General features: G+C 42.8%; 2 protein-coding genes across 2 annotated transcripts; both read left to right on the top strand.

The window, feature by feature from the left end:
- Window positions 1-3123: 3123 nt before the first annotated feature.
- On the top strand, window positions 3124-4562 carry LOC311338526 (N-acetyltransferase family 8 member 7-like). The gene is made up of 2 exons (XM_084463812.1): window positions 3124-3284; window positions 3691-4562. Exon 2 carries the CDS (start codon window positions 3693-3695, stop codon window positions 4356-4358), a length of 666 nt encoding a protein of 221 aa, XP_084319938.1. The 5' UTR covers window positions 3124-3284; window positions 3691-3692; the 3' UTR covers window positions 4359-4562.
- A 1776-nt stretch (window positions 4563-6338) lies between these two features.
- On the top strand, window positions 6339-7004 carry LOC311338351 (N-acetyltransferase family 8 member 7-like; the record flags this gene model as incomplete). The annotated part of the gene is made up of 1 exon (XM_084463581.1): window positions 6339-7004. One exon carries the CDS (start codon window positions 6339-6341, stop codon window positions 7002-7004), a length of 666 nt encoding a protein of 221 aa, XP_084319707.1.
- Window positions 7005-11313: the final 4309 nt, after the last annotated feature.

Below are 11313 nucleotides of genomic sequence, written 5' to 3'. Positions count from 1 at the left end.
ATACATGTTTGAATTCACCTAGGTAAACCTTCGGTCTGCCTTGACCTGGACTGAATGGCAAACAGGCCATGCTCGTAGGGTCTGACTTATCTCCAACCCATAAAACTGTATATGGTATTGTGTTGACCTCTCTATGTGTACAAGAAGAAGCTATTCGGGACAGGTGTTAGCACTACACATGTGTGGTCCAATGAGATACTGATGAAGCATGTGGTGTAAGTAAAGCATCGGGCAAATTAATTTGCATCATCCGCAACAATCACCCATTCAGCTCCTCATTCACCTGGTCCACCTGCCAATAAAGCTTTCATAGAGTTGGCTGTTGGCATTGTTAAGGATTGCACAGTGGAGGGAGATTCATGAGTTTAGCAAATACTAGCATATAGACATAAAATGTGGCAAGAAGAAGCCAGGGGAGGGTCCGAGCACGTAGAGGTGAATCCCATTTAATCTATTCCTCCTGAAACAGACATTTATGAGAGTCTAGTACTCCAAACCCCCTTAGAAGTACACAAACCCCATTTGAGAACCACTGAACTATATTGTTGGTCGTTTTATTCAATTTGTATAATAATGAACTAACTAATCTTACACATGACATGTAAGTGGAACACACTGCATGTTAACTAACAGCAGGTCCGTAAGTAAGGCAGTTCACTGTACGGCCAGCTCTGATCCCCATTCTACCCACAGAGTCTAGGGGTTTCAAATGGCCTGACTTACTCTCATTTCCCCTCACACCCCCTAAGCTACACACGTGTCGACATATGAATGTGTAACAGCAGTCCTAACACTTTTTAAACTATTTTTCATCTCACGTCTCATTTTTGTGATGAGCAACATGCGCAGACCAAAAATCGAACTTGAGCATCATTTGGTGGTAAGACAAACGCCGTGAAGGGCAAGTATAATCACAATGGCAAAGAGTGTCGAGCCGATTCTGGAGAGGCAAACTGGAAGGTTGCTCTTTTGGAACACTACCAGCTCATTTCTGATTAATCAGGGCCACTTCTCAATGGCGGAGAAACTTACTATGTATCTGAAGCAGCTATGTATTTCATTGTGCATTATTCCAAAAAATACTTTATTACACTGGTCACGATATTGGACTTTTACATATTTCATTTCAGACCACACAGATCTAACCTCCGATCAAATAAACCACTGTAGTCCTTCAGTCAGGCGGACGTCCTATCCCCATGTCCCTGCGAGGACTGCAGACACTGTCAGCACCGAGACGAGCGACTCTCCAGGGGGGGGGGGGGGGGGGGGCGGCCACGGGACGAGTCGACCCAAGTGAAGGATGACCAGAAGTGGCAGGCAGCACAGGACGGTGACCCCCCTACCCGGCCAGGGTGGGTGGGGGGGGTCGGTTGGTTGACAATCGCTCCTGGCAAAGCTGTCTCTGCCTTGTGAGTATAGGGAGCAAGGCCTTTCTAAGTGGGCCACCTTGTGTGGTAGATAAACCGCATTTAACACTATAACTTAAATAAGAGAGTTCGAGGAGACCGGAGCAAGAATGACAAAAGACTTTATTTTTACTCGCGAACAAGTAAGAGCAAAGCCGAGTTGGTTTGACAAAGAACTGGAGAGCTAGTCACGGGCCCCTCCTTATATCTCCCTTTCTGTCCATCAAGGATGTTGTTATTTACGATATCTCCTGCACACACCATGTTTAACTAGTTTCACAATCTATTGTTTTTCTAGTTTCCCGCCTGGCCCGCATCCTGCCTCCCAGGAATTTTTGCGAATGATTCAGCAACAGTTTTACGACAAGAATGGGGTGTCCGGCTTGTCCTTGCCCCTAGACTAGCCTCAGGTCACCCTGATCCTTGACCTCTATGTCAGTGGGTAAACACAGATAAGTTAATCAACGGACCTTATGGCACCCCTCCAGGCCCCAGTTAGAGAGGAGTGGTGACCTGTCTTCTTAAGCTTTTCTTCATCATTATTATATTTATATAGCATATAGGCCAGATGAAAAGTATATGTTAGCATAATAATGTAAGGTCAATTTTCTTCCATACTTGGCCCTGTGTTGTACCTGGTCTGGCGTGGCGCCAGGCTGGAAGAGAAGTGTGTGGCAGCTACTGGTGCCCAAGGACCGGCGCCAACGGGTGCAACAGGCAGTCCACGGTTTGGTGGGGACATCCTGGGTCCGTTCCCCACCACAAACGGCCAGAGGGTACGTACGCGGTGCCCCAGCCAGAGTGCTGTTACCAGAGCCGAGCGGCTTGTGTGTGAGCGATCAGGGCGATCAGGGCGATTCCCAGCGATCAGGGGCGGAACTTCGAGGCACCGCCGCTGGTGTTCGCTGAAGTGTGCCAGTGCATGGGGGCAAGGAACACAAGGACCCTTGTAATGCCCCTTCACCCCCGAGAGTGACAGACCGGTGGAGAGGTTCATGGGTACTGCCCATAATCCTAAAGTGTAAAGACAACATCTTTGATTGGTGAAGCTCGCTGTTACCATGGAAACGTTTACCCGCACCCGCGAAAGTCAAGTCTGAAACCCTAACCCTTTTCATAAATGTTGCATTATTATAAATATTGTTTAATAGTGTATTGTATTACATTCCTATTACATATTATTATTATTATTACGTCCCTGCTGCTTGCAGTGAAACTAAAAAAGATCATTAGCAAATACATCATGTCTCTTTGAAAGACCACTCCTGTTAATCTCCCATAAAGCAATTGTTAGGCCCTCTGTGAAATTTGACGAATTACTATTAAATAATAGTGTAAGAAAATCTTGTTTCAACCAGAATCCTTCAGTCAAAGTGGCAAGTGGGAGTGGCTTGTTTAGAGAGAAGAATGGGGTGGTTGGGGGTCGGCGGATCATCCATGCATTCGTTATAATCTCGACATAAACGGAGTATACGATACGTCGGTGTTATTAATTAATAGCTCTGCGCCCCCATGTTTGGATACAGGTTCATTTGTTCTGCACTTTGAACATCGGCCACCGAAGTTGCATATCTCGAGTCGGCCGCATTCGAAGAACCCTTCGAAATGGGACAGCACTTGACGCGCCGCTGTGACGTATGCGGTCTTTAAATGCGTCCTTCGAAGGATGCAACCCCTGAATTGGGACACGGCCATAGTAGGCTGGAATAGCTCATGTGACCGCTCCGTGATTTTCAGTGCTGTGGGTTTACTTTTTGTAAAAGGGGTTTGGATTCAGCAGAAAACCACTCCGTTATTCTATGAAGTTAACTTCTTGCGCATAGTTGAAATAATAGGGCAACCCTATCGTGAGTGAGTATTTCAGACAATTTAAAAGTGAGTAATGCCTTTTGTTTTATTTTGCGGTGAAATTATGTTATTGGTTCGAATGATCATTGGCCTGCACACTTTTTGTTCCTGGTTGCGCAACAAAAGTAGATCTTGTGTAATCATCTTCAGTTGTAGGCCTATTACACCTGTACATGTATTCCTTTGATGCAAATTCGCGACAGAAACCCAAACCCATTCCATGTTTTGTTTTACGAATGTATTCTAGCCTACTTTGTTTATATATTTAATTGAATCATTATTCTATGCATGTCATTCATATATTGCCTTTGACTTATGTAACACACAAAATAAAAGATTACCATTGAGCCTAATTGGGCATTGTAACATTTAAAGGGTTCCATACCATTATTTCTCACAAATATTTTATTTAAAATTTCCTTCCCTCTCGTAGACATGCAGTTGGCAATTCGTAGGTACCAGGAACCTGACAAGGAGACAGTCTGGTCCCTGTTCTCCCAAGGCATACAGGAACACATCTGGCCAAGTTTTAATAATGCTATGAGCAGCCCACTCTACCTGTGCATCTCCCTGGGTCTAGGCGTCACTGGCTACCTCCTGGCAGGTGGTTTAGGAGCCCTTGTGCTTGTTTCTTGCTGGGCGGGCCTAGTCTACTACTGCTGCCACAAGTTGTATGCTGACTATGTCCGGGGCAGGCTCCAGACGGACATGCAGGACATAGCGGCGAGCTACATGGCCCAGCCAGACGACTGCTTCTGGGTGGCAGAGACAGTTGGCACAGGGAAGGTGGTGGGTATGGTGGCTGTGGTGGCCAAGAAGAACGGTGCAGAGAGGTACGGCGAATTGTTCAGAATGATCATCTCGTCTGCGATACGCCGGACAGGCCTTGGATCCAGAATGACTCAGACAGTCCTGGACTTCTGCAAGCAGCGTGGGATGTCCAAGGTTACCTTGGAGACCTCCTCCACTCAAACGGCTGCCATTGCCCTGTACCGGAAATTGGGGTTTAAACTTGTCCGCTCATATACTAAGACACATGTCGCTGATTGGATGATGAAGATAACTAGAGTTACTATTGTAGTCATGGAAAAGTCTGTATAGAACTGAGAAATGTCATACGCTGATCTTGTTAAATATCACTTTATATAATTTTTGATTAAAATGTTATAAATATTAATGTATGGTTCAGTCTCATGAACATTACACTTGTATACACGTGTATGCATTTAGTGTCAAAGGTTTGTATTGTCGTCAAGTGTCATGTGTTTATGAACCCTATAAAAATTGTATTTTTGTTAATGAACACTCCCACAAAGCAAATTGTATTTGTCTGACATAAAATTACTAATATATTATGTTGCAAAACATATATGATGACATTGTATGTTATTTGCTCATTAATGAGTTACATTTGGTATAATAAAGAATATACTTATATTTACTGATATACTGTTTGTGATGAACACACAACGGGAGAGAGAGGAACAGAGAGTACGGTGGGGGTGGTCAGCCGTGTAGCTGGATGGGGCTGGTTGTTAAAGTACCCTGCCAATTGCATCTTTGCTCTACGTTCTATCTGTGCGGAAACTGCACCCTGATTTGTATCATTCTCCTTCACGCATCATGTGGCCATAGGAATACACTTTTCATGGTTGTGGTATATGCTAAGACAGTAAGGAGTGCTGTCCTAAGACTATTTTAACCGGTGTGGATGGTTATCAGAGTGCCTTTTTCAATAAACATAAAACATTGCATTTGCATTTCTATATTTCTATTTCTATAACTTAATAATCAAATGACACGTTGTTTTGTTATTGTTTCCGCAAATATGCCTTGTCTTATGTGCGCTTGTCTAAATTGTCTAAATTGCTTTCCTGTATGCTTCATTTTTTTATGTTTGCCAACAGCGAACACAACATAAAACCGATGACCAGTGCCCTCAGGCCCACTGTTGCCCCCCCGTTCATCTTCTCCAGGGACTGGTGACCCTGTGTCTCTCCCACTGGGCAGCTCTACTTCAGGGAGACCGATTGGCCATCTCTTAGGCAAGGGGATTATGGAGGGCCAGCAGTGGGGCTTGTCAAGGCTTTTAGTCCAGCGTCTTCCTGGTTCCCGACTAAACGTCTGACATGAGGCCTATTTGAACCCTTTAAAGTTAGAAGAGTCAGCTCTTGTTCGTAAAATGTAAAAGAAGCTGATCAGCAAAGTGGGACTAACTGATTACAAGTGTTGTATTCCATCCCACACTTTAACAAAATACAAGAGGTTGAGAAGGACAAGGTTTGAAAGATAAGACTTTATTATCACTTGCACTGAAGTAATAACCAAACCTGAGTTGGCTGCAGTAAGTGGTCAGTGCATTACCTTTTAACTCAGGCTTCTCTTGAATGGCAGGACTCTGCACTTTGAACGAAGCATCTACGGTTAGTAATTAACAAACTACTTCTTCATGTGATCATCATACGGGATTCTCTGGGAAGGGGCTTTATTGTGTGAAATTAAAGAATCCCTCCTCCTTGAAAGTCTTTGAGGTGAGGTCAACTTCTTTAAGATTGAAGATACAATACTTTGACTCTTGCATCAGGTTGGATGAATAAACTGAGTGCACATAATCTGACCATTGAAAGGTAAGTGACACCTTATTTACTCTGCAGTGAGATCATGTCATTGGTTTGAATGATCGTTTGCCTGCACACATGTTGCTGCTGGTAGTGCAACAAAAGTAGACCTTTGCATCATGGCTTGGCATGACGTTCAGAGCCAATTTGTGATGTATTAGACCTACTACGCATACGACTGGAATGTACATGCAACTGCTGACATGACATGTTCATGTATTATTTTAACCAACGTCTATAGGCTACTACCCACTAAAAAGTAGTGGTATATATAACTATTTCGTTTAATAATTGCACAATTCTGTGCATATTATTATTGTATTCTTAATCTGTTGCCTTTGACTATAACACACAAAATAAGGATTACCACTGGGCCTAATAGGGCATTGTAGTATCGAAATGGTTCCATACTGTCATTTCTCACACATCTGACTTCTTTGTCATTTCCTTCCGTCTTGTAGACATGCAGTTAACAATTCGTAGGTACCAGGAACCTGACAAGGAGACTGTCCTGTCCCTGTTCTCCCAAGGCGTAGAGGAACACATCTGGCCATGTTTTAAAAGGGCTATGAGCAGCCCGCTCTACCTTTGCATCTCCCTGGGTCTAGGTGTCACTGGCTACCTCCTGGCCTCTGGTTTAGGAGCCCTTGTGCTTGTTTCTGGCTGGGCGGGCCTAGTCTACTACTGCTGCCACAAGTTGTTTACTGGCTATTTGAGAGACGGGCTCCAGACGAACATGCAGGACATAGAGGCGAGCTACATGGCCCAGCCAGACGACTGCTTCTGGGTGGCAGAGACTGTTGGCAAAGGGAAGGTGGTGGGTATGGTGGCTGTGGTGGCCAAGAAGAACGGTGCAGAGAGGTACGGCGAATTGTTCAGAATGATTGTCTCATCTGCGATACGCCGGACAGGCCTTGGATCCAGAATGGTTCAGACAGTCCAGGACTTCTGCAAGCAGCGTGGGATGTCCAAGGTTACCCTGGTGACCACCACCGCTCAAACGGCTGGCCTAGCCCTGTACCAGAAATTGGGGTTTAAACTTGTCCGCTCATATACTAAGTCACATATTCCTGATTGGATGATGAAGATAACCAGAGTTACTATTTTAGTCATGGAAAAAGCCATATAGAACTGAGAAATATAAATCAAATGTGATCTTTAAACTTAAACTTGTGTGTTTAAAGATGTGTGTGTTAATGTGTAAAGGGATTGTAGTGTTGTTTGTAGACTAAAGGTGTTTTTTTTAAGATACATTTGAGACACAAATGAAACCCTTCTGATCATAACACTCACTGTCATCTTTTTTTTGTCACAAAGTATGGACATTTGACAACCTACAATTTAACAACTGAAATTACAGAAATTATTTTCAATGATTGTTGAGAATGTTGGTTTTAAAGAGGCCCTATTTTACCAACAGGTTTGAGTGTGATTAGATAGATAAGCTACAGTCCACTTGGTAAGCTGGTAGATTGATCTATCCAGCATGCATCTGGGTGGATACTCCCATCACAAATGATTTGTGATGTCATTAAGTCAAAGGGCAGTACGGATATTTTGTGTCGTTCATGTAAAAACGTGACGCCTCGTCAGTGATGACGTGTGCAAAGTCGATGGCAACAGACGGTTACAACGTCAATCAAGTATGTGATATAATGGTTGATTCTTTATAGTGAGTAAAACTTTCATGTTCTGCCATGTTCATGTGCGCGTCACTAGTAAACATTACGTCACTAACTGGGCAACTCTTATCAAAATCTGGCCCCAGTTGCCAAAAGGTAGAAAAAAAAAAGTAGAATCATCAGAGTGTCATGAGGTGTCGTTCACGAGAACTTTCCGACGTCGCGAAAATGTTTGCCCCATAATTCCCAGCGATCTGAAGGCGCTATTAATCATACTCATCATACATGCAAAGTGAGGTTGAAAATGTTTTCATGAAGCCAGAGTTTAAGAGCTTAAATCCAGTGAAAAGATTTGAAGAGTTCAAAAGTCTAAATGGAGTAAACAATGTACACATGCACACCATTTCAAAAATGGTGTATATATATATATATTTGAGATAAAATATAGAATAGCTGAGCTGTAAAGCTGATGAAGTTTGAAATGAATGAATCAAGTCAGTGTGTTTGTGTGTGTGTGTGTGTGTGTGTGTGTGTGTGTGTGTGTGTGTCAACATGCAATTGGCTCAAAGATTATTTTTCATTGCGTAGTGGGTGGAAACAGGTTAAATCAGTTTACTTATCACATAAGAGCTGCTGAGTGGAAATTGGTCAATCGTGTGTAAATCTTTGGACATATACTTTAGGTTACATGGCAGAAATCCAGCATTACCTGTTTCATACCTGAAGTGAACATAATTACTGTCACCAACCGGTAAAGCATTCCACTCCCCACATCTCTGCTCATCTTTAGGGTCAAGATATACTCCATAGTCTTCTCTAATCTCTAAGTGTGTGTGTGTGTGTGTGTGTGTGTGTGTGTGTGTGTGTGTGTGTGTGTGTGTGTTAGTCAAGTGTGTGTAATCACTTCAGGAAAAGAGTGTTATTGACGTTATTCGTTCACATCTAGTTAATCGAGAAAAGCTCACAAAATGATAAGGCTTGTACCGTTGGAGACTCAGCTTGCATATGAAATATCGTTTGGGTAGAGATAGCACGACGTGAATGATCGTTTACGTTAGCATTTAGCTTCTCCCGGAAGTATACCGGATATGTAAGCAGCTGGCCATATTAACGGGGGTCCCCACACACAATCGCCCGATTTATAACAATCATATTCCCTATCGATTAATAATTTGTGAAACAAAAAATACCGTAACCCTTTAAGATAAACATTGTGTTTCTGGGTTCAATATTGATGTTGTTAGGCTCCATGACGTCTGAAATGGTTAGCTTTCGTGATAGCTACCGTGGGCTAGAGCGGGTGACGTCATAACGCTCTAGCCTCAACGGAAGAGACCAACTGAAAATATACGAAGTGCGCATGAAATTAATTGATAGTTGATTCAGGAAAAAACTATAAACAATATTGAAAATCGGTATTAATCTTCAAAATATATTTTTAGATCAATGTGTGTTGATTTGTTAAGTGTTTGAACGAAAGATAACGGTTAAAAATTGACGTGGTTTAAGAGAGCGTAAGGGCTGGATTAGACTGGCTGTTTAGCGTATGCAACAAAAGCACAACGCAGAAGCACGTGTATTGCGTGCTGATGTAAATAAACAACACGGAGACACTGGTAGAGGAAGAACTGATAATTTTACTACTGTTAAGACGGCGGCAGAAAAATGCATCGAAAGAGTGTTATCAAGAGTGTTATTCTCTCGATCGCCCCCCAACTTTCTTGTCAGTATTGTTTCTTGCGGACGCGTCGTGTTCGCTTGTGACGAGGTACGCAACCGACCCACCGAACGGTCGCAGGATACGCATGGCAGCCGTGATCCGTACACGTGTGCGTTGTCTGCAGCAAGTCAATTCCAGCCCTAAAGAGATATTTAAAAAATAATATTTAAAAAGTAGAATAACTTGTAGTAATAACTAAAATAATTAACCTCTTAAATATTAAGAAACAAATGATGGTAGCGCGGGACTCCAAGCTAATAAAGTTTGCAGAGAATAATAAAAAGGAAAGGGTTAGGAAAGAGGAAAGCCTAACGGCGGGATAATAATTTATTTAAGTGAGACGGCCTCAAGAGGACGCCATGGAAGTGCTTTCAAACTCCGAATAGAGGTCATCATGCCCTACCTTTCCAGCAGATGGCGTGAGAGGAATGGGCCACAACGTCCCTTTCAGGGGCTAAACTTTAAAGGAACTCTTCTGGACCCACGCCACCCCACCCGCACCGCCACAACTGGTGACAACATACAATTATTTTAGCAGTAGGCTTACCACCATGTATAGTCACTCAATAAATAAATGTCACCCTGAAACCCCATTTGTGTTGCTCTTTGTTTAGGTAATTACCAAAAAAAATGCAAAAGGTTGAAGGGAACAGTGAACATTGTCACAACATAACTACAATAACAAGTAGCTAAGACAGAAAGCATGAATTCATACTATATATAATTGAATGTACAATAGTTCTTGTGATGGCTTAAAACTACTCTGGTCGTCAATGTCACAGTGCCTATACCTATTCATGAATGCATGTATTGATAATTGTTAATGTTGATCGGGATGTCCGATAGTCAAGTTTCTTCCCTGACCTTTAACTTAAAAAAAAAAAAAAAAAGAATCCTGTCATGTTGACATATTTTGAATGTACAATGTGTATTTGTTCTTATTTTTCGTTTGTTTATTAACTTGTTAATTGTCATTTTGACGATGTTTATATAATGTGGTGTTGTGTATATGACCTGATCACCTCTCATGACCTTGGTGTAACATAAGAAGCCGTACGTTCAAACGAAAGGGAGAATTAATTTAAAGATGGAAAGGTTATTATTATATTATTATGGTTGTTATAAGTATTTGTTGCCTTTAGAGAGTCTGCATTTTTCTTTACAGATCCGTGGTCCCAGAGATATCTCTTTCTTTCTTGTGCCATCTTCCATCTCTTTGATCTTTCACTGGTTCACATCTCTCAGCACCACCAAACACCAACACATGACTCCAATTTTGAGTTCATCTCCACACACATTTCAGGTGAATGACACTTGGCCCCACTCCAAAACAAAGATCGTTGTTGAGAAACCCAAAGGTAAAAGTTACTCTGGCCTGTGTTATAACACTTGGCAATGTTTTTCCGTGTGCCCACTCAGTTAAAAGGCTTTGAGTTCAACACTTCAAAAAAAACAAAAAAAAACAGCCAAACACAAATTTCAATACACAATGGTTGATGGTTTGGAAGACTCTGAGGGCATAGGGTTTAGCAGAGTGTTGATCTCTGATTAGAATCTGATTAGATTGGAACACTGCCAGCCAACTTCTGATTAACCAGGGCATCTCAACGCTACTCGCTGGTGGAGAAACTTACTAGGCATCCCAAGCAGTTCTGCATCTCATTGTGTATTATTCAGAAAATACTTAATTACACTGGTCAGAAGATTGGACTTTACCAATTACATATTCCAATTCTGACAACACATCCAGTGGCGGAGCCAGACTTTTTTTCAAGGGGTGGCAAGAGGGTGGCCAAGGCTTTTATAGGGGGGTCCATATTGAATTGTTGGAGGGGGGGGGGGGAACGCGATTGTCAACGGGGGGCGATCGCGATTGTCGACGGGGGGGGTCGAACGCGGGGTGGCACCTGGGGTGGCCAATTGGGTTCCAGGGGTGGCCAGTGCCACCCCGGCCACCCCTTTGGCTCCGCCACTGTCTATTCCCCCGAACTGACATGACTTTGAATGAGGGTAACGTCTAGATGAGTAGGCTCAGAATGTCTGCAAAAGGTCATCCACTGGCCAGGAGAATTCATTGCATTTCAAATATATTTTCT

Source organism: Micromesistius poutassou (genome assembly GCF_964030765.1).
Source record: "Micromesistius poutassou genome assembly, chromosome: 2".
Classification (NCBI taxonomy): domain Eukaryota; kingdom Metazoa; phylum Chordata; class Actinopteri; order Gadiformes; family Gadidae; genus Micromesistius; species Micromesistius poutassou.
Note: the sequence above shows the minus strand (reverse complement) of the source record. Positions and strands in the feature narration are given on the sequence as shown.